Below are 23,944 nucleotides of genomic sequence, written 5' to 3'. Positions count from 1 at the left end.
GATTTGGTGGATAAAATCAGAGGCATATGACTACTGGGCTTCAAAGTTCCACAGTGACCGATAGCCATCGATAGACCTATCATCTCTGAATTTGTGTTTTCCAAACTGTTACTGGCCATCACCGTCCGTTCTCTGAAATAAGGATGGAAGAACAGCCTGCTGAGTCAGGCTAATGGCTCATCTTGTCCAACAACCTGTTCTCACAGTGGCCAATCAGAAGCCTGAGGTAAGAATCCAAGCAGGACTTGAGTGCAACACTGCCCACCTGTGATTCCCAGAAACTGGTATTTGGAAGTATGCTGCCTGTGACAGCAGACGGGAAACACAGTACTTCCCTTTCATTAAAGGGAAAGGGACCTCTGACCATTAGGTCCAGTCGTGAACGACTCTGGGGTTGCGGCGCTCATCTTGCTTTACTGGCCGAGGGAGCTTCTGGGTCATGTGGCCAGCATGATTAAGCCACTTCTGGTGAACCAGAGCAGCGCACGGAAATGCCATTTACCTTCCTGCCGGAGCGGTACCTATTTACCGGTATCTACTTGCACTTTAACGTGCTTAGTTGCCCTCAATTTCTAATATCGGGGGAGGGGAGGGTTATCTCTCCACCCACCTCTATCTCGCTCATCCTCTTAATATATTTATAAGCCACTATCATGCCCCTTCTTTGTTGCCTTTTGTCCAAATTAGGGAAGGTGCACTAATAGCTTTATCTCCCCCCTTTTTTCATGCCAATGAATTTTTGGAGAAGGGTGGGCAGAACTGTGCACTGTATCCCAAAAGCAGCTATGCTATTGATTTAAATAAGAGAATGTTGATACTGGCCATTTTACTTCCAGTTCCATTCCAAACAATCTGAACACTGAATTTGCTAGGTGCGCTCTCTCCAATCTATGTGTGTTTCTGTCCCTTTCCCTGACCCTATCCTAGGCAAACAAAATTGTATCTGTCTAGGTCACAACACCTATTTATCGTTGAAAATCTGCTCAGTCTCCAAGTTAGCAAACATACGAAAGCAAGCACATATGAAAGGATGGTATTCCCTATGATAGCTGCAGTGCTTACTTCTGAGTAAACATGTTTAGGCTCGCTCACCTTGTATGGGAGATTCATAATTCCGAGCGCCTCCCCCCCCCCCCCAGAAATTCATTCCTGATTACCAGGGGAAATTAAAACGAACTAAAAAAATTGCAGGGCAATAATCATCCAAACCCCCCCCCCCCCCCAGCGCTGTATTTGTGAATATGATCTTTAGAGCGTGCCGGATAGGAGAGATTTCCGAGATCTAGTGATTCTGTCACAACTTATATAAGGCTGCCTGCAAGCCTAAATATGCTATAAAGTTTAGAGCGTAAGCCTCGTTCATTAAACTCGTTGGGTTTTACTTCAGAGAAAGCACGCTTAGTATCGTGCATCACTTCTACGACACCATAAATCCGGCAGCGGGAATCTGTGGCTTTCCAGGCTTGTTGAACTACAACTCTCACCATTGACCATGCTGCCTGGAGTTTGGAAGTCCAACAACACCTGGCAGACCATAAACCCCCCCCCCCGCCATATACAATGTAGTGACAGTGTCTTAAAAGGGCCACAGCATCCCACCACAATTAGCTACATGCCCCCTTTATGTTCCGGGGTCCGGGTCAGAGTTCCACCGACAGGGATTCAATGAAAGACTTGTCTTACCCAACTTCGTTCCTCGCTCTTCCCCAAACACGCAACAAGGAGCATTCCCACGATCGTCTGCTCCTGACATTCACACCAGGACAAAAAGGAAAAGGAAAAAGAAAAGCCTTTATTAATGTTCACCTCCGCTTCGCACCTTTGTGGGAGCGGTGGAGGGGCCGCGCCTCTAGGAGGAACGCGCACGCTGCCCCCTTAAAGGGGAGGCTGGACTCGGCAATCTCCGCTGACTGTGGGGCTGGCCGGAGCTGCCCGTCGGCGACACGCGTTCCTGGTGGGCGGAGTCGGCTCTCCCGCGCCCTGGATGTGGGCAAGGGAGCAGCCCAGGCGCGCTCTCTTCGCCTCCCTCTCGGTGGAGTCGAGCAGCATGGATGCGGGCTCCGGCCCCATCAGCCCAGTCTCCCATCTCCAGGAAGGCCCTTTCAGCTGCCCCATCTGCCTCGACGCCCTCAAGGACCCGGTCACCACCCCTTGCGGCCACAACTTCTGCCTGAGCTGCCTCGGGGCGCACAGGCACCACCCGGGGGCCGTCGCGGCGGGAAGCGGCGCGCCAAGCAGCTCCCGCTGCCCGCTCTGCCAGGAGCCTTTCCCGGCCGACCTCCAGCTCCGGAAGAACCACACCCTGGCCGAGCTGCTGCAGCTCCGGCAACCCGCCCCGAGCAGCCCGGGGCTGGCCATGGCCCCCGACAAGCCGCCGGAGCCGTGCGGGCCCGGCGACTCTTGCGCGCCGCCCGAAGAGGTGCTGTGCGACTTCTGCACCGACGGCGAGCGCGCCCGAGCGGCGCAGTCGTGCCTGGTGTGCCTGGCGTCCTTCTGCTCGCCGCACCTGCAGCCTCATCTCAAAAGCCCCGCTTTCCAAGGCCACCGGCTGGTGCCGCCCTTGCGGCACATCGAGGAAAGCCTCTGCAAGCTGCACCTCAAGCCCCTGGAGAGCTTCTGCCGGACGGACCGGAGCTGCATCTGCCAGCTGTGCAGGGCCCAAGAGCACCGGGGCCATGAAGTGGTGGCGGTGGAGGTGGAGCGGGAGCACGTGGAGGTGGGTAGCACGGCCGTCCGGCCCTTCCAGGCACAAAGGGGGTCCTTTGTGCAGCCTCGCTCCAGGGACGCGGAGGGCGGGGACGCTCCCCTACCTTAGGCTGCAGTGCGCGGAGATTCCTGCAAGCTTCGCTCACCAGTTCCAACTGGAAGAGGGGAGGGTGGGTGGCTGTCGGCCACTGCTGCTGTTCCTCGACGTGCTAAATTTAGGAGCCTCGCTAGGGACGGGTTGGGAGAAGCTGCCTGAGGCCGCTGCAAAGTGACTGGCTGGCAGGTCCCTGTTGGATGGGACAGTGGCATAGCGTGGGTTGTCAGCACCCCGGGGCAAGGCAAGTAATTTGCGCCCCCTAACCTGTGGATTTGAGCCCCCTAACCCGTGGATTTGCGCCCCCTAACCCCCAGATGTTGCGCCCGGTGCGGCCGGCCCCCCCTGCACGCCCCACGCTACGCCACTGGGATGGGACGGCATAAATAAAAAATTGTCCAGTAGCACCTTAGAGACGTGTGTATCGGAAGAAGTGTGCATGCACAGGAAAGCTTATACCCAGAATAAACTTAGTTTGTCTCTAAGGTGCTACTGGACAATTTTTTATTTATTTCGACTTTGTCAGACCAACACGGCTACCTACCTGAATCTAGAAGGATGGGACAGCAGTTTGTCAGGTGCCCCAAGTTATCTGAAAAGCAGGTACCCTATTTCCTAAGAGTTGGTACAAGGGTCTGTGTCTGCTCAGAAACACATTCCTGAAACTTACGGTACTTTCTTTGAAGGAGTATGAGCTTGTTGAAAGACCCTTCCCTGTAAGCTTTCAGAATTTGAAGCAGTGTGTAGTTGCTCTCTGGGGTTAGGAAGGCAGAGCAGTGCTGTCAGTGCAGGACTTGGGGGCAATGGTTTAGGGTCGAACTCAACAGAGTAAGTAGGAGATCCCCACCACCACCAAACACAGAAGGGCTGGCTTACTACAATTTGAAGTAAGTTAAATAAGACACACAACCGTCTGCAAAGGGGATACATTAACAGTAGAGTGGGAGAACATGTTAGAGTGTTCGATTTGGGAGACCAGGTTTCAGATACTCAGCCAGGACGCACACTCGGTGACCTGCTTAGACCAGTCACTGCCTGGTGCCCGTAGCTTGGTGGAAGTGTGCAAACATTGTAGGCGGGGGTTTAACCCCTGGCATCTCCAGGGAAATGAATAACAAGTAGCTCAGTGGAGGAACAACTTCTGCCCTGAGATGCTGAGCAGCTGGTGCCAGTAGACAGTACTGGGCCAGATGGACCAGAAGACTGACTCAGTAGAAGGCAGCTAAGCTGGCCCTACCATTAGGCCGAGTGGGGCAGCTGCCTTGGGTGACTGATTTTTGTCAACAGATTGTTACATTTGAGGTTATTATTACTGCTATTGTATTTCTACTTGTGGGAGTTCGTGCCTCAGGTACCAAAATGATGTGGCCAGCTCTTGGTTACTACTTATCTTGCGACTCTGGGAGAGGGAGGGTTGCTGTTCTGCCATGGGCAGCAGAACATCTCTGGGCAGCCATATAATCCTATGTTCGTATGAGTGGAACGGCGGAGGCTGTGGAACAAGATTAAGGCTTATTGGGAAATTGGTTCAGAAAGGGAAAGAGCAGGGTAAGATGCGCTGGAAAAGTTATCTGTAGAGCTAGCTTGGCAGGAGAATGGAGCAATCCTTGTGGAGGAGGAGGAGACCTGGGTTGAAGTGGCACAGCCCTATCTGGGGAATCCCTGGAATGGCATTGCTGAGGAATCTGTAAGGCTAGGTTGTTGATCTGGAGGAGGGTGTGGGTACCTGGAGTATGTGTTCTATGGACACTGCTACTACTTAGGGTGTTTTAGGATGGTTTCAGGTATACAGTGGTACCTTAGGTTAAGTACTTAATTCGTTCTGGAGGTCAGTTCTTAACCTGAAACTGTTCTTAACCTGAAGCACCACTTTAGCTAATGGGGCCTCCTGCTGCTGCCGTGCCGCCGGAGCACAATTTCTGTTCTCATCCTGAAGCAAAGTTCTTAACCTGAAGCACTATTTCTGGGTTAGCGGAGTCTGTAACCTGAAGCGTATGTAACCTGAGGTACCACTGTACATGACATGTTTTAAGTTCAGGTTTATGACTTAATTATGTCTCCCCTGCCCTGGCTGTAAGTGCAAGAAGCATTGGAACAAATTTTAGCACAGCGAATCCCAAAGTGATGGCAACTTGGACAGGAAGCTTTTAGGTTGTAGCAGTCTTGTCGAGACAGAGTTGGAAGGCTGATGACTTGATCAGATGTTGGCTGTGCAGACAGAGAACACTGCAAATGAACAGGGTGGAGTGCAGCATACTGCGGCGTTAGCCCTGATCCAAATTGGTAGCTGGACCCCTCTGCCAGTATAATGATTGATAGGGGAGCTATGCTTTAGGGCAGGGATGGGGAACCTGTGACATTCCAGAAGTCATTCAAACCCCCATCATTCCTGTGCACTGGCCATGCTCACTGTGGTCGATTGGAGTTGGAGTCAAACAACATCTGGTGGACCACAGATGTTCTTCCTAACTGCAGCCATGCTGATAAATGAACTGGTTTGATTGACTAAACCAGTTTTTGATCTAGTCAATTTTTCCAACAGAAACTTTGCACTTTAAAAGTTTGGAAAGGCGTTTGTGACTGCAATCCTTCACATTGAGGAAGGGAAACCTTTTTCAGTCAAAGGTGACGCAATGCCTTTTGGGCATCCTTGGGGGGGGGGGCACAAAGTATGTGGGGCCAGAGGCAAAATAAGCATAGCAGTAAATGGGAAATTTGCATGCTCCCACATTCCCCCTCTGTTCTTTGCCTAGGCAAGCACGAATCAGAATTTGAGTTAAAGGAATTGCCTTCCATCCAGGCAAAAACACTCCAGGAGAGTTCAAAGCTGTCAATGGGGTGTGTGTCTCAGGAGGGGGAGATAGAGCCAGATAGAAAGGACCACATATGAGCCCCCAACCCCCAGCCTGAGGTTCTCCATCATTGTTACCTGGAAGGAGTCCCACTGAATTCAATTGCACTTACTTTGCTTCGGGCATCAATTGAATTGCATTGTAAGAGTGCATATGTAGATGTGCTGCACCTGCTTTTTAACCTGCTTCAAAACCGATTCATAATGGAAAGGTGACTAACCAACATAGCAACCATCCGACAGCATCTAGGACAGTCACATCCATTGCTGCACTTCTGATTGTGCAGCTGGGAGTTCTGTAATTTTCCATGGAGCTGCGAGTCCCCCAATGCTGATACGTCATGTGAGGTACATGCCTGTGTGAACTCAGCTCCTCTGAAGCTATGCAATATTCTGCAACTAGTCTTTTGGGGCTTGTGGGGATGGGCTTTGCCAAGAGCTACCAAGACAGACAGGTGAAAGCTGCGTGCAGCCAGGACCCAGAAAGGAGAGCATTTGGTAAGGATTTGGGGAGCTGGCTGTTGTCATGGTTAAGTGCTTAGAGCCCGAGAATCTAGAAGGGGTTGTGAGGTAGGGAGTGTAGATAATTGATCAGAGAAGAACATTTCCTATTAAAATTTCAATGTTCTGAAATTCCTAGACCATAGAGGTTTTTATTTAATTGGGCTTTCTTAATCCCAGTTATTTGGGAGTAAGCCACACTGAGTTCAGTAGGGCTGACTTCAGAGTCAACGTAGTTAGGAGTGCAGCCTTAGAGTTGTCTAGAGGTCTGGAAGAAGGTGTCTGGATTTCTGATTTTATGGGTGGGGTACAGTCCCACACCCACACCCACATCTCTGCTTCTGGGGCTGTTCTGTGCTCAGCCAACGCCTAGAGAGCTTTCCAGTGAAAGCGGGTGGGGTAGGGGGCCTGTGTTTCCCAAACCCTCAATGAGATGTTCCTAATGCGAAGACAAACATTTAGCTGAACTTCAGCCTGGCCTGCCAGATTACACACATGCAAACAATTTGTTGCTTTTGGGTTTGGAGAGGAGGCTACAACAAAAGTTGCGTGGGAGGAGGGTGTGATTAATTCTGTGTGCCTGTTAACTGGGCCCAACCAGTTTCTGTTCTGACAGCCTTTGGCTGCTGTGCAGTTGCACCAGGGACTCATTTCTTCCCCTTGCCTCTCTTTCCCACAGTGGCTCAGACTGGCTTCTTTATTTCACTTGGCTCGTCTCCCAGGTTCCGCTCCTTGCTCCGTTAGCCCTTTGTGTTGCATTGAGACGGGGCATTTTTTCCATCGCTCCCCTTCCCAGTTGACGCTGACTCATCTCCTAGATTTTCACTTGCTAGTTTTTAATTGAGCTGTCAGTTTCGGTTTAGCTCATCCTAAAGCACTGGGTTAGTTGGGAAACCCCATCTCTGTGTTCTCTTTGGGAGAGATGGCTAAACTTGGAAAGGTTTGCTGCAAGCAGTACTTTACAACTCCCTAAAACAACTTCGTTTCAAGGTTATTATTCTTAAGTGGAGCATTTAAGGGCGGAGGATGCTTCTGCAAATGGGAATCCTCAAGGGACCACACAGAGCAGGCAAGTTCCCATTGCATCGCGATGCCATTGTTTCTCTAGTCACAAGGCCGATTGAGATGCCCCAAACCTACTGAGGTGAGGGGAGAATATTCTCCAGAGAATATTCTCGAGAATACAGTGGTACCTCGGGTTAAGTACTTAATTCGTTCTGGAGGTCGTTCTTAACCTGAAACTGTTCTTACCCTGAAGCACCACTTTAGCTAATGGGGCCTCCTGCTGCTGCTGCGCCGCCGGAGCACGATTTCTGTTCTCATCCTGAAGCAAAGTTCTTAACCTGAGGTACTATTTCTGGGTTAGCGGAGTCTGTAACCTGAAGGGTATGTAACCTGAAGCGTATGCAACCCGAGGTACCACTGTATTCTCCAAAAGATTATTCTTGAGAATTTAACATCACTACTCGTACCCCAGGATGCCCAGGAAAATATTTTCCTCAGTGTTCACACTACTCTTGCGACCCATTACTTTAAGCCGGACGTGGGGAACCTTGTACCCGTCATGTTCTTGGACTCCCAACTCCTACCAGCCGCATCCAGAAATGATGAGAGTTGGAGTCCAGTAGCATTTGGAGCTCTTTGTCTTCCTGATCTCTGAAGGGAGTACATAAAAAGTTAGACAAAGCACTGGCTGTTGTTAACATGCTTTAAACCAGCTATTGGGAGCCTCAGGCCTGGAGGTTGAATGGGGTCCCTCAAACCTCTTTGTCTGGCCCTCAGGACTCTCTTCAAGCCACACCCCCTCCCTGCTCAGCCTGGCTGGAATGGGTCCTTGAACTCTTGCCTGGATTGAGGAGCAGAAGAGAAAGAGGCGCACAAAGCTAAAATTCATGTTTATTGCTCTTCCTACTTTGGCATCTGACAAGGCTTACCATCAGCATGTGACCCCTGAAAGGTCACCCAGAGGGGAGATGTAGCCCTCTGGGTGTAATGCCATGTAAGGTACCATAACTGATGCTATGATCACACCCGAAAAGGCCTACTTGGAGAATGTTGCTTTCTGTTCATTAGTGTGGGAAGGACTCTGATACTGCAGTCTGTTCCAGTACCTCTGGTATGTAGCATGAGGCCTGAAAAAGGGATTGAAGCTACAGCAGCCACAGGCAGGACGGCTGTGGCTTTCAAAGTATAGGTGCAAACTCCCTAAATGGGCGCCAGGTGGTCACTTTTAGAACATGGATGGGGAAGCAGTAGCTGTTCATTGTACTACAGCTCCCATCATCCCTGATCACTGGGCATGCTGGCTAGGGGTTGGTGGGAGTTGGAATCTCACAGCAGCTGGAGGAGCACCACTTCCACATTGCTGTCATAGAGGCACAGAAGTGGGGTGTACAGTGGTACCTCAGGTTAAGAACTTAATTCGTTCTGGAGGTCCATTCTTAACCTGAAACTGTTCTTAACCTGAGGTACCACTTTAGCTAATGGGGCCTCCTGCTATTGCCGCCGGAGCACGATTTCTGTTCTCATCCTGAAGCAAAGTTCTTAACCCGAGGTACTATTTCTGGGTTAGCGGAGTCTGTAACCTGAAGCATCTGTAACCCGAGGTACCACTGTATAGGGACAGTCTCTAAAGCATATATCACGTCATGGGAAGGAGCCTCATAGCATGGTAACAATGGAGGAATAAAGTTAATCAGGACAGAGTTTATTGAAGGGGTTGAAAAGGCCATCTGATATATTGCCTATAAACTTTGAGCAAAACATTTTAGAAAGGGTCCCAGTGGCAGCTGGGACCTGTTGGGAGCCCAGCAGTAGATAGAGCCAATGATTGGCAGAGCCAACTGTCTAGATTTGTCCCCATCCTCTTCCCTGCTGAGGTGGACAAGGGCAACACTGTGAGACTAAGGAGAAGGAAGCTGGCAAGTTGTGCTGCCCCCTGAACTGGCTGTAAGAAGGATGCAGGCAGGTGGGCCTGGCAGAGAGCAGGCTGAGGGTGGTGGGCCGTTCTCCTTTCCCTTAATGGACCTGACTCCACTGGACAGTCCCATGGTTCAGTGGGGGGAGCACCCTCTTTGCGTACAAAAGGCCTCTGGTTCAGTCTTTGGCAGCATTTCCAGCTGAAAGGCTTTCCTGGGTAACAGGGCCAGGAAAAACTTTGGCACAAGATCCCAGAGAACGGCTGCCAATCAGGATAGCCACTACTAGGCTTGAAGGACCAATTGTTTGGAGCTGGTATGAAGTCAGAATTCCAGGCAGTGAAGTTCTTTCCTGCTGCCAGACAACCATAAATTGACCCTAGTTCTGTTATGGAGCCAGAGCAAGTCTGTAGCTGATGAACAGAAGGGAACCCGTCTGTTAATTACCTCCCCCTTTGCCTGGAATAAAATGTTATCACTCCTGGTGGAAGGGAAGAGGCAGAGACTTTCCTGTGTGGCAAAAATAGATAGGGTTTGGCTTGCTGTCAAGGATTGCCATGCCTGGGATGGCTTAAGCAAGTTTTATTTATTTTCATGGCGGAAAACCTGAAAAAAAAAATTCCTTGTATGTGTGAGCACATGCACATGTATGTTAGTCAGAACGCACTTAATCATTCTCATTGCTGCATTTATATTCCACCTCGAGGAAGGGTATCTTGTTCTTCCCGCCCCCGCCTCTATTTTATCTTCGTGAGAGAAGTAGGTTGGGCAGTTAGTTTAGGGGCTAAGAGGGGATTTGAACCCTGGTCCTTTAACAGTACCCTAACTAGCACACAGCATAGACAGATTGGTGCTGTGTATGCCCCAAATGAAATACAATTTGTACCTTATTGGCCAGTGTCAAATCAAATTGATCGTGGCTATTGATGCTAGTTCCGTTTAATGCTAGCAATTTTATGTTCTGTATGTTTATATAAAATAGCATATATGACTAGCTTTTATGACCGGAAAAAATAATGCCATTTTTTTGTTAAATCATCTTGGCTACATCTCAGTTAAATCCCTTTCCTTCCCTCTCCCTGGGTCTGCTTAAAGAGATCAATGGGTTATTATGGCTTCACCAGATAAGCCCTCTCCGTGGCACTTTAATTTCCTTGCTTTCTGGTCCGGGTGAGGGTGTTGATGCAATTTGGGCTGTGGCTCTTGCTTTCTCTGATAGAGCTACGATTGTTCCTTTCATTGCAACCCTCTCAGTCTGGTCTTTATCTCACTCCAGCACATTGTTTAAATGGAGTTTGGAGCCACATGACAGTAGCACTTTGCTCTTTTTAGCTTTCCAGAATTGGGCACGTTTCCAGTCAAAATTCAAATGTCAGACAGTTGGGAAGATCGCTTCCTTTACAGGTCTTTAAAAGTAGACAAAAGACTGTTGCTTTTGCAAATAAAAACAAAAACCAGACACACGCACATAATATATTACAATAATGTTTCCAAACACAAACCAACTCATGTTCAGGGTCAACATTTGATAGATCATCAGGGGAATGGTTTGTTTCAGTTTAGATTACTTTGGCCTCATTCACACATAACACTAAGCCAGGGATTAATCAAAAACATTATTAGCATTGTGTGAGAGACCTGCCTAGCCATTTACCGGTAACTGTTATTTGTTCACTGACAACAAACTTGTTTTATTGTTGACTTATGAACCTTTGTTTTAGTCAGTGTTTTTTTAAAAAATAAAAAACAAGGTGCTGGTACTCATATCTTGATAAAAGTGCCATTGGTGCCAGCACAAAATGGCTGCCATGAGCCACAAAAAATATGTAACAGTATTCAGTACCTGTGAGTACTATCACACACACACAAAAGCACTGGTTTAGCTATGGCTTGGTGTGTAGTATGTGAACCCAGCACCCTTCTTCAATCATGGCTTGTTTGGTTACTCCAACCTAGATGTTTACCAGGTTACAAAGGCATGAGAAAAGAAGAGCTGGAAAACAAAACTAATCACCATCATCCTCTCCTTGACATCTGATGGGAGGGCGTTCCACAGGGCGGGTGCCACTACCGAGAAGGCCCTCTGCCTGGTTCCCTGTGACCTCACTTCTCGCAGTGAGGAAATCACCAGAAGGCCCTCGGTGCTGGACCTCAGTGTCTGGGCTGAATGATAGGGGTGGAGATGCTCCTTCAGGTATACAAGGCCGAGGCCATTTAGGGCTTTAAAGGAGAAATGATGGAGAAATAAGATGTGGTGTATTTAATCATCCTGGTTAACTCATGGTTTGTTGAACAAACTGTGGCTTAGATTTATGGTCTAGCAGAGCCTTTGTCAAGAACAAATATATAATAGGCAGGAGAGACAATAAGGGCAATACGTTATGCAGAATGAATGGACAGGAGGGAATATAAGGGTTTTGGGGAGCAAGGGCAATCAGGCACAGTGCAGAGTGAAGTCTCATCACTACCACCTTCAAAGAACTTGTCCTTTTTAATCTTTAGAGTGGTGGTGGGGAATTCTTGGCTCTCCAAATGTTGCTGGACTCCCATCTTTCATCAGGCACAGCTAGCTTGGCCAGGACTTATGGAAATTGGGAGTCCAACAAAATCTGGAGGGCCACAGTTCCCCATTCTTGCTTTTCAGAAATACATTTAACGGTGAATATTTCTCTACAGCCATGAGGACTGGAAGAGAAATGTACTATTTTCTGTCAATGCGAGGTGACATTCTGATATTCCCTTTCTTCAAAAGGCCCAAAGACCCAAAATCCTGAACAGCGTTGAGAATCAGTTGGATGAACTTGGAGTCACTATTGCGCAGACAAGGAGGACTGTGGACCTCATCAAAGTAAGATGGCTTCAGTCTATTTCATCCCAGAAGAAAAACTGGATGTTGATCTCACACACACTGTGCCCTGTTCTTTTCATATATTTCTATGTCATGGTCTCCTGGTGCCAAGGGGATCAGGGGTTTGGGCTGTCTCTTGGCCTGGGTATCAAGAGGTGGTTCATCCACTGATTCTGATCCAATTCTGCTGCAGTGTTGGGAGGTTTAATTAAAGATAACATGTAAGCAAAGAACAAAAATCCTCTTGCATGTATGCACCCGTGTTGCACAAATATACAAGCTTCCTGAGAACTGGATCACATGGTGCTTTTCCTAGACTGCAGGTGGAGGATCACATTTTTCAACGTTCCATCAGACTGGGGGAAACTCCATTCCTATAAGAAAGTGGCGTGTCCAAGGTAGCTATTTCCATGACATGCTACATTTCCACTTGCAGGGATACCCTCATTTCTGGCACTCAGATAAAATACAGAAAAGCATATAGTGGCTTAGTGAATTTGGCAGCAGTGGGAACCTTTTCCCTAAAGTTTGCCTCTTTACATGTCGTGGTCCTGATAAAAATTGGAGGGCTTTAAAATGGAATAATCCAGACATGTTTCCTAATGTCGAATTCTGCCCTCCCCCACCTGGCCAACTTTCAAAGGAGGATCTGGATGTGTGCATGTTTTTTTGGGGGGTGTGTGTGAAAATATATGTAATCTACATGAATGATAATTGGTATAAAGCTATCTCTGTTGTGTTTAGGGCACTGCTCAGAAAGAGAAGGAAAAGGTCAGCAAACTCTTTGCCGAGACGGCCAGGGTCCTTGCAGCCTTTCAGAAGGAAGTCCTTGGCTTCATCGAAGATGGGGAAAGAGCAATGCTGACTGGGGCAGCGGAGGAGCTGCGGCAGAAGGAAGAGAGGCGTGACACACTGACTGAACACAAGCGGAATCTGGAGAAGGTTCCCAGCACAGACACCATCTCTTTCCTGCAGGTCTGTGCCCCTGAGTGTTATTCTAGTAGAGAGTCACCCCTAAAAGCGCTTCATTCCTTGCCTCTGGGCAGATCCACACCATACATCGAAAGCACATCTAACATACATCGGAAGCACATGACTTTCCACAAATGAATCCTGGGAACTGTAGTTTCCTCTCACAGAACTACAGTTCCCAATGCCCTGAACAAACTACAATTTTATTTCTTCTTATTTATTGAAATTTATATACCACCCTATACCCGGACATCTCACAGAACAAAACCAGAACACAAAACCACAAAATATATACAGTGGTACCACAGGTTATAGATGCTAAGGTTACAGATGCTTCAGGTTACAGACTCCGCTAACCCAGAAATAGCACCTCAGGTTAAGAACTTTGCTTCAGGATGAGAACAGAAATTGTGTGGAGGTGGCGTGGCGGCAGTGGGAGGCCCCATTAGCTAAAGTGGTACCTCAGGTTAAGAACAGTTTCTGGTTAAGAACGGACCTCCAGAATGAATTAAGTTCTTAACCCGCGGTACCACTGTAATCAAAATAAAAACAACAACCCAATAACCTGCCCTCCAAAAACCCACCTTTTAAAAGGGCATATGATATAAATCGGATCAACCAAAGGCCTGGTTAAAAAGGAACATTTTTGCCTGGTGCCTAAAGGTGTATAGTGAAGGCGCCAGGCAAACTTCCCTGGGGAGAGCATTGGACAGATGGGGAGCCACTGCAGAAGGCCTGTTCTCATGTTGCCATCCTCCGGACCTCTCGAGGAGGAGGCACACAAAGGAAGGCCTCAGAAGATGATCTCAGGGTGCGGGTAGGTTCATATGGAAAGAGGCGGTCCTTGAGGTATTGCAGTCCTGAGCCATTTAATGCTTTATAGGTCAGAACCAGCACTTTGAATTGGTAGTGAGTGCAGTCGGACCAGGATTATTTTACAGAAAGTAATGTGCTTTCAATGTATGGCATGGATTTCCCCTCTCTGGAAACAGTAGAAAAAGGGAGGATTTGTGGAGACGTGCTGTCCTCTCTAGCGAGCCACAAGTGGAGAGTCTGATTCAGCTTGTCCATAATCTGGTGATTTTTGTATTGGAAGGTGGGCATGCTTGTACGCTACAGGGACAGGAAGGAATAATAATAATAATAATAATAATAATAATAATAATAATAATATAATATATTTATACCCCGCCCATCTGGCTGGGCCTCCCCAGCCACTCTGGGCGGCTTCCAACCAAATATTAAAATACAGTAATGCATCAAAGATTAAAAGCTTCCCTAAGCAGGTAGGACACAATGGACATTTGTCTCTTTTACCAGGCCCCACAATTTGTAGGGCATTCATTCATTTACAACAGCCTTCCCCAATCTGATGCCTTTCAGATGTTGTTGGACAACAACTCACATCATCCATGACCATTGGCCATCCTTGCTGGGGCTGATGGGAGCTGTAGTCCAGCAACGTCTGGTGGGCACCAGGTTGAAGAAGGCTAGTATGCAATCACAGTGCTCAGTCCTATCTGGATCTCTGCTGGGAAATATGCCCTCATCCACTGTGTAGGGGCCCTGGGTAAACGGACCTTATAGGGAGGAGGCTCTGCTGAGCTCTATGTTCCTGGATCCACATTTGGAACAGAGCAGCATGCCAACATCTCCTGCCAGTGTAGCTGCTCTTTCTCTCTGTCCCCCTCCCTCCCTCTGGTATGTTTGTTTCCATGTCACAAACAGCAGCCATAGAGGTGGCTCTGTGGAATGAGTCCTCCCATCAGTCAATTGCTGTATATCACTCCCTTTTCTTTCTTTCTTTTTTTGGCACAGGAGTTCCAAGCACTGAAAATAGCCACCGAAGAGAAAAACGTCTCATGGGCAAGCTTCCCCAAAGAGCTGAGCTTCATCAAATCCAGCCAGGCCGTGCTCGCTGTGAAGGAAATGCTAGTGAACATTTGCAAGAACCAGTGGGACCAGCTCTCAGGGAACGGAGACGAAGGGCCCATTCTTTATGGCATGCCAGAAGGTCTGTAGCAGACGGAATATCCTGTCCTTGCATTACATGTAGAGCGCTATGCATTCTGCAGTGTTTTGATTACGGAATTCTTTGCTGACTCTGATAGCTACCATGCGGTTTCTGCAGAGATTATTAGTGCCCAGCAAGTGCTAAGAATCCACTGCTTCCCTATAGCTCTTAAGTATCTAGGAGCTCTGGAAGTCTCTGTGAACAGGGACTGGGCTTGGAAGTATCAGCAACAAGAATGCACATTGCTTCCTTTGCATCAAACATTAAAAGCTTCCCTAAACAGGACTGCCTTCAGATGTCTTCTAAAAGTCTGGTAGTTGTTGTTCTCTTTGACATCTGGTGGGAGGGTGTTCCACAGAGTGGGTACCACTACCGAGAAGGCCCTCTGCCTGGTTCCCTGTAACCTCACTTCTCGCAGTGAGGGAACCACCAGAAGGCCCTCGGGGCTGGACCTCAGTGTCCGGGTAGAACAATGGGGGTGGAGATGCTCCTTTTCCCAGTCTGTTCTCAAAGCTTGAAATGCAGCTGAGGTACCCAGCCTTATGCAAATTCAGGACACTTGCTTCCATTCACATGTTGAATTTTGCTTGTAGACTTTTGGGCATTAGAACCCACTAGGCACCATTTACATCATGGAAGTGGGAACCTGCCGCTCTCCAGATGTTGTTGGACTTTATCGCCATCATCTCTGGCCATGGTGGTTGGAACCGATGGGGGCTGGAGTGCAGCATCGTTTGGAGGGCCAGGTTCCCCATCTCTGTTTGACATCTCCAAGTCTCCTCTTGATTTGTACCTGCCTAAATGAATGTCGGGACGCAGGTGGCGCTGTGGGTTAAAGCCTCAGCGCCTAGGGCTTGCCGATCGAAAGGTCGGCGGTTCGAATCCCTGCGGTGGGGTGCGCTCCCGCTGCTCGGTCCCAGCGCCTGCCAACCTAGCAGTTCGAAAGCACCTCCGGGTGCAAGTAGATAAATAGGGACCGCTTACCAGCGGGAAGGTAAACGGCGTTTCCGTGTGCGGCTCTGGCTCGCCAGAGCAGCGATGTCACGCTGGCCACGTGACCCGGAAGTGTCTCCGGACAGCGCTGGCCCCTGGCCTCTTAAGTGAGATGGGCGCACAACCCCAGAGTCTGTCAAGACTGGCCCGTACGGGCAGGGGTACCTTTACCTTTAAATGAATGTCAAATGCCAGCCTCAAAGGGAGAAGATGTTTTAAACTACAGCCTCCATTTCAAAGCACTGCAAGTGGTGCAGCTGTTTTGAAGTTGCATAATAACAAGACTCTCTTAAATTGGTGTCGGGTTTCTGCGCCCTGTGCCTCCCGCTTGGGGTTGGTTTTTTTTATGAGGTTTCCATAAGGACTCAAATAAATCAGAAGGCAACAAACAGACATCACCGGGTGTGGCCAGCAGTGGTTTGGGGAAGATGTCCAAAGTGGCTTTTCCTTAAAACAGAGCCTTGTCTTTCAGAACACAGGGGAGATATACATTTGAAGCTCCCTGTCCTGCCAGAATTGGAGTGGATCTTGCTGGCTTAGTCCTCAAGTTCAACTGCTCCCTAAAGAAACTATTGCAATGTGTGACTACTAGCCTAGCATTGGCTCTGTTCTGTTTGGGGCTTCCCCACCCTCTCCCATACATGCCCCATGTTTCAGGGAGGAATACCTCCTGGATACTTACCAGGGAGTTTTCAGTAACTGCTTCCAGGTCACAGCGTGCTGCCACTATCCCCACAAGACCCAGCCAGAGGCACAAACAAGACATCCATGAGAACAGCGGAACAGTCTCCCTCTGGGAAGTTGTGGGCTCTCCTTCCTTGGAGGTTTTTAAGCAGAGGTTGGATGGCCATCTGCCATGGATGAGATGAGATTCCTGCATTGCAAGGGGTTGGACTAGATGACCCTTGGGTCCTTTCCAACTCTATGATAACTGGGCACCACCACACAGAGCCCTATGTGGTGATGGGGAGGCTGAAGGAAGGAGAGTAGAGAGGGAATCAGGCTTTGCAGACCCAGAAGAAAATGTTGGGGTCCAGCAACTCTGTAAAATGTCTGTTTTTTGGATGAGCACAGAACTACAACACAGTTATGAGCAGATCCCTCTGCTGGCTGGCTTTGTAGTAGCACAAGGACATGTTAGGATCTTGGATCCTGGGATAACATCCTGTGGGATTTCCCTCTTCTGATTAATAGGTTTAAGAATCTAATCACAACAGGCTTGTTGATGACAAATGAATTTAAGGTTAAAGGTGGTTTTATGGAATAGTACACCTGGGTCTGATCAGCCAGGATACTTTCTAGTGAACAAGCCTCTTTTCCTTGTGTGATGGGTTGGTTTTTTTCTTTTTCTTTTTTGCTGAGGTAAATTTTTGACAATTTCCTCTCCTCACAGTGACCATTGAGCCCCCGATTCCAGAAAAAAGCAGCAACCCCGCCTGTTTGGAGTCCCGAGATTATTTTCTCAAATGTAAGACCATTTTATTGTATGTTTTGTCTCCCTTGGCTTTTCTTTCTTTGCTGATGGCGTAACGTTTGGCAGACGGCAGACGTGTTGCAGACAGCAGAAATGTCAGCCCACGCAAAGTTAATTATGAGCGCAGTCCAGTGAAAACAAAATGCTTGAGTGTTGTTTTTAGAAAACATTCAGTGTCTCAGTTACTGGTCTTTACTGGCCTAGCTAGGTTTAGCTGAAAATACAGGGACTTAAGCACACGGGCAAAAGATTCCTGGATTGCAGGGGGTTGAACTAGATGACCCTTGTGGTCCCTTTCAACTTCATGATTCTATGATGCCTGTAAAGCTACACCACCTCCTTTTCCTGTCATAAAGAGGCACATATTGGAGGAGATGGAAAACACATATTCGGTTCTATCACTGCATGAAAGTGAAAAAAAAGGCTGTGGCATAAAAAAGAGATTTATGTTAAATATATATCATGAGGACTAGAAACTGGATTTTATTTTATTTTTTTTAAAGTGAACTGGAGGAAACCAGAAACCTTGAAAATATAGAAAACAGAAGGGGTCTCTGAAATCAGAGTGCGGTACATCTTTGCTCCTTGATTCCATACCTCTGCCACTCTCTGCTTCTAAATGACTATTACTCTACATACCCCCATCTTGCCACCCGCTTTTCCTATTTCACCTTCCCAAAACACAGAAACACAAGGTGCGGGTAAATATTTTTATTTTTTAAAAAAACTGCAACCAACCAAGTTTGCCATAGGGCTAAACTGAAGCCACACAAGTGGTATGCGCAAATTTAAATATAGTTAGGAAAAATCCAACAATTTTTGCAGAATATATGTTGGTTGCAGTAGTGGAGTTTTTAGAACACGTGGTTGTATCCAACACTGCTGTTCCACTCATGCAACAGCTTTCTGCTTGTGCAATGCAATTATGTTGTTGTTGTTATTTATATACCAACCTATACCCGGAGGTCTCAGGGCGGTTCACAGAAAAGATCGACATAAAAACCACAATATATATAATCAAAATAACAACAAGAAATTAAACACACACACACAAAAAGAGCCACATTTTAAAAGAGCATAGGATGTCAATCAGATCAATCAAATGCCTGGTTAAAAAGGAACGTTTTTGCCTGGCACCTAAAGGTGTATAATGAAGGCGCCAGGCAAACTTCCCTGGGGAGAGCATTCTACAGATGGGGAGCCACTGCAGAGAAGGCCCATTCTTGTGTTGCCACCCTCCTTTTCTCCTTTCCCCTGCAGTCCCCCACCATGATAGGGGACCCTTTGGAACATATTTTGGGGGGTGGGGTGCAGAGAGAGGAAGGGGGAAGTCCCACTGCATCACTCACACAACGTTAGATCCTACCCAAGACTCCTAAGCCAAGGGTGCATAAGTTCAGGAGTCTGAATGATTACTGAGGGGTACCAACCTCAGTGATGGTATGTTTCAGTTTTGTTGTCTAAGAAGACAAGATAACTAATACTGTCTGACTTCCTTGCTCTGCTTTCTTCTCGCCTTCTCCCACCCCCACCCCACACAGTTGCCTTCATCATCGACTTGGACAGCGATACTGCCGACAAATTCCTTCAGCTGTTTGGGACCAAGGGAGCCAAGCGGGTGCTGAACCCTATCGCCTACCCCGAGAGCTCGACTAGGTTTGTCAACTGCGAGCAGGTGCTGGGCGAGAACTTAATGAACCGAGGCAACTACTACTGGGAAGTGGAGATCATTGACGGCTGGGTGAGCATTGGCGTCATCACGGAAGATTACAACCCACAGGAGTCCTATGACAGGGGCCGCCTGGGCAGGAACGAGAACTCCTGCTGCCTACAGTGGAACGGGCAGAACTACGTGGCCTGGTTCGGCGGCTTTGACTGCGTGATACAGCAGCCTTTCTTCCATACGATTGGGGTGTACTTGGAGTACTCTGAGAAGGTGCTGACCTTCTTTGGAGTCAAGGATTCCAAGATGACGTGCCTGCAGCAGTTCAAAGTGGCTCGCTTCAAGAAGGGTCATTTTGACCCCTTCCAGAATAAGATCAACCACCAGTTTCCGGCGCTGTTTACACACAACCTCAAGCCAGCCTTCTTCCTTGAAAGTGTTGATGCCCACATGCAACTTGGGCCTCTCAAGAAAGATTGTGTTTCGGTGCTGAAGCGACGGTAACTCGTTCCATGTGCGGTAGAGCAAGAAAGGAACTGGTAAAGAGATTTAAAACGGGATCTTTCCTAGAACAGCATGCCACTTCCATGATACAGGGTTACTAGGGTCTTCGCCCATATGTCTGTCCCTGCTACCTTTTGAGTCATTTGACTGGTGCCTTTAAAGATAATGGGCCATTTCCATGTTGGTCTTTTCTCTCTCTTGCCACCTCTTGGATTTTTAGTCATAGTTATAGTTTATTCACACTGGGCTTAAACTCGAAGACCAAGCTTGTTACCTTTCACCTGCTGTTTGGGGATTTGGAGAGGATTGATTCTAGTCTGAACTTTCATTTTCTGTATTAATCCAATATATTTACCACACACACACAGTTTCCTGATTCTGTACTCATCAGTTCTAGGGCTTCTTCCTGCTCTCTTAGCTTGGGGATGGTGGCGGCGGGGAAAATATCAGTGTTACTTTAAGACAGGAGTCAAGAACCTGGAATGTTGCTGGACTACAAGTCCCATTACCCCTAACTATTGGCCAGACTGACAGGGGTTGCTGGGATTTGGAGTCCCCTAACAGCTGGAGAGCCATAGGCTCCCCACCTCTGGCCCAGCTTGTGAGGAGTTACAATTTTTTCTGTGGGCACTGAGCCAAATCTTAACTTCTGATTTAAACTGCTGTTCTTTAAGATGGGAGCTGGTGGTTGAGTTGAAACAGGCGACCTACTTTTCTTCTGTTTCTAGGATATCTTGATTTTAGTAGATAATTACAGTTCTTCATATAAATTGGGAAGGTTGGAAAAATAAAACTTAGCTAGTTCAGAGACAGAACTGATTTTTACCATTTGAAGATTATTATTATTATTTACCTCGTGGATTCCCTGACAATAACTGAATTGCTGAAATGCTTGTGTGTTTTATTAGCCCTGTGGTCTCAGCACTACGGTTATTTTCTGCAAGAGTTTTCTTCCAGTTATTCAGTTTGTTGCCTATCTTCCATGGGTGGATCTTTTACAAAATAAATGGCAACATACTGGATACAGGGTGAAAAATATTATGAATTTGGTGAAACATGATGGTTAATTGTATGAGTTCACTTATCCCTGCTGTCTGGGCTCATGCAGTTCTTCCTGTCTACCAGTAAGAAATGGTGAGGTCACCAAAGTTATTTTCTACTTCCCCTAATGGAAATAACTATAGCACAATTGCTCGCAATAGCAACACACACACACACACACACACACACACACACACACACACACACACAAACCATCATTGGTCAGCATTATTAAAAATATGTTTTGGCATTTTCATCTTTCAGCCAGATACTAAATATGTTAGTCTGACTTGAGTTGAGCAAGACTCTACTTCCTGGTAGATATGCCTATAAATGCAGCCCTTACAATCTCACCTGTTGCCATTGGAATTAGTTATTGAAAGAATACCACAATGATCATGTTGTGATTTCTGTATTCTTACGTTATTCTTAAAAACACTTTGGGGATAAACTGGAACAATAGGAAATTTCACACTGAACCAAAATTGGCTATATTAATTGTTCCTCCATGAGCAAAAAATAAAGCCAGTATATTTGCTTCCTTAGGTAATACTGTGCTGCTGTTTGTTTTTCACCCCAATTTTTGGGTGGTGGTAACCTTTCTGCTTTGTTTTATTATTTTTATTAATAATACACAGTTGTATAATCTAACGTGTGAGGAAATAATAAGGAAAAAAGTTTAAAAGAATCTAGTTGCCATTAAAGAATATGCAAACATAATCCTGGTTTGTCTTTCTTTGCTAACCTCAAATGAATGAGCTTACTTTCTGCAATGTTTTCAATCAATACCAGTTTACTATGGGCAAATAATAACACTTTTGTGGATAGTAGCAGCCAACTATACACCATAAAGTTTGCACACCCATGTGTCTGCATTTATTTTTAATAAAATGAGGGCTTTATTTATTCGATTCATGCAGCATGTGCATCCTCTTTGAAGAAAATAATCTGGATTAATTTCATTAAAATGGCTTGCAGTTTTTAAGTTCTACGACTAAATATCATAGTAAGAGACTCGTGATTACTGTAACATGTGGCACTACAAAATTTCCACTAAAGTCAAGCTTAGCTGGTACGTAACCCAACCAGAGTAATCCTCATTATCCACATTATATAGATTCCACCTTCCATGAAAAATGGGAATGGATACAGCCTCTGCAATATTGTTTTGCAGTAAAAATCTTCACGCTCCAGTTTCTCATTTGTTTTGACTGCTGCCTGTAATACTGGAATAATCTCACTGCAATAGCCAAGCAACTTCCCATAGCTACAGTGCTGATGGTGTAGCTGTTGATAATGCCACAAAGCAAGTTTTAGGATCAAGTTGTAAGGCAGTGAGCTTAACACAAACTGTCGCTGAAAGTAATGACCTCCCGTGACCTTCCTAGGACTCTGGGCAGGTTATATCCTGGTATTTTTACGTGACAACGCATTAAAGATAAGTATTAAAAAACAAAAACAAGGTCAATTAAAGTGATAAGAAAAAAACAAGCAAATAAAAATGCAGTAGAGATGGTGTAAACACAATTTAAAAAGCAGAATATACCATATCTGGTTTGAGTGTCCTATTTTAAATTTATGATTTTGTAATAGTTAAGTCTTTATTAGGTTATAGGGTGCTACAGCTACAGTCCAGTATGTATGATCCCGGCAAGTAAGTCCCATTGAACTTTTAAGCAGACACATAAAGGATTCTGCTGTAAAGGAGATGCATGTCTGGCCCAGATTAAGGGGTTGTATTTGTGGTTGTGGGGAGGGCAATGTAGTTTGGGGAGTATGGATTTAACTTTACTTCATTTTGCCCACCCACTTTCTGCCTAAGTGCTGAAGGTGGCAAACAGTTGAAAAAGATAGCTTAGTGGCCCTCAGGACTTTCTCCAGATCATGTTGCTCAGTGGTCCTTCTCCATACCCTCAACTGCTATTGCCTGGCTAAAACATGTCATTGAATTATTATAATGCTGCTTGTTTGCCTGAATGGAGCAGTGTGCATGTGTGGTGGAGATACAGGGTGGAACTCAACATTGACCAATGTTGAATGTTCTACCTGCACAAGCACATCAGCTTGCCAGATGGCACAATCGTCCCTCCTCTATGTGTGCTGTTCTGGGGGTTTTCCCAACCATCCCCAGAACCAATTTTGCAAGGTGCCAACGGAGGAGAGGAAGGAAGCTCCATCGTGCAAGGATTTGTTAGGTGAATCATGCACACAGAAACCTCTGGCTTTTGTATGGGTGGAATGTAACCACATCCATTGCTCTGCCCACTTTTGCCCCTGTCTCCACCTACTTTTGCCTTGGGCCCTGCCCACCCCTAGAGCCAGTGTGGTGTAGTGGTTAAGAGCAGTGGACTCGTAATCTGGTGAACCGGGTTCGATTCCCCGCTCCTCCACATGCAGCTGCTGGGTGACCTTGGGCCAGTCACACTTCTCTGAAGTCTCTCAGCCTCACTCACCTCACAGTTTGTTGTGGGGGAGGGAAGGGAAAGGAGATTGTTAGCCGCTTTGAGACTCCTTTGGGTAGTGATAAAGCGGGATATCAAATCCAAACTCCTCTTCTTCTAGCATGCGGCCCCTGAAGGATGCCAATGACTGAGTGCAGCCCCTTGAGATGAAAAGTGTTCCCTTGTTATATGATGAAGATAATGAACTGGATGGGATATTCCCTGCAAAAGACAATACTGCTTCACTTCTGGGAAGACCCAGAGCGTAGTTGAGTCTAACCAGGCTGATGAAGGGGTGGGCCCTCACTGTTTCGCCTCTCTGCTGCAGTCAGATGAAATGGCCAATAGGTGCAGTTTTGTAAGGGGAGGAGGACCCATAGATTATGAGTCTGGGCCTGGCAGATGGTGAAAGCCTTGATGTCTCACCTCTCCCTATTAGGCTGCCACTTGGAAGAGCACTGGACAAAGAGAGTAGGAGCAGATGTCTACTTTGTTTATTTGTTTCAGCATTTCCTGGTTCTTCAGCTAATGTTAAGTGCATGAGCCCAGCACATGAAGCCATGTGTAAACACAACATTGTAATCATTCTGAAACCAAGGGATTAAGACGGGCTAAAAAGCTACAGCTGTTGCTCTCTCATAATGACCAATCACAAATTTTATTTCTGCCAAACTGGCTAAAAATTAAAAATAATCCAGTTTCCATTCCGTTGCAACTCCAGTCTTCTCTCGAATACGGCTTGCCAACTCTACCACAATTGCTAGTGAGGGATCAGTTGTGGATGTACATCCAGTTCTCGCTTACAGCCTCTTAATTTGTACTAAAGCCCTGGAAAAATGTGTGTTTTAGCCATGTGACTGAGCCAGCCAGGAAACTTCTCTGTTAAAAAAAATGGCATGAAACCACAACAAACTAAAATAGTAG

General features: G+C 46.9%; 1 protein-coding gene across 1 annotated transcript; it reads left to right on the top strand.

The window, feature by feature from the left end:
- The first annotated feature begins 1,877 nt into the window (after nucleotides 1–1,877).
- On the top strand, nucleotides 1,878–21,299 carry TRIM47 (tripartite motif containing 47). The gene is made up of 6 exons (XM_079966050.1): nucleotides 1,878–2,716; nucleotides 11,823–11,918; nucleotides 12,663–12,893; nucleotides 14,709–14,904; nucleotides 17,291–17,365; nucleotides 18,913–21,299. Exons 1-6 carry the CDS (start codon nucleotides 1,985–1,987, stop codon nucleotides 19,536–19,538), a joined length of 1,956 nt encoding a protein of 651 aa, XP_079822176.1. The 5' UTR covers nucleotides 1,878–1,984; the 3' UTR covers nucleotides 19,539–21,299.
- Nucleotides 21,300–23,944: the final 2,645 nt, after the last annotated feature.

This window comes from Podarcis cretensis (genome assembly GCF_951804945.1).
Source record: "Podarcis cretensis genome assembly, chromosome: 2".
Classification (NCBI taxonomy): Eukaryota; Metazoa; Chordata; class Lepidosauria; order Squamata; family Lacertidae; genus Podarcis; species Podarcis cretensis.
This window is presented reverse-complemented; position numbering and strand designations above follow the sequence as displayed.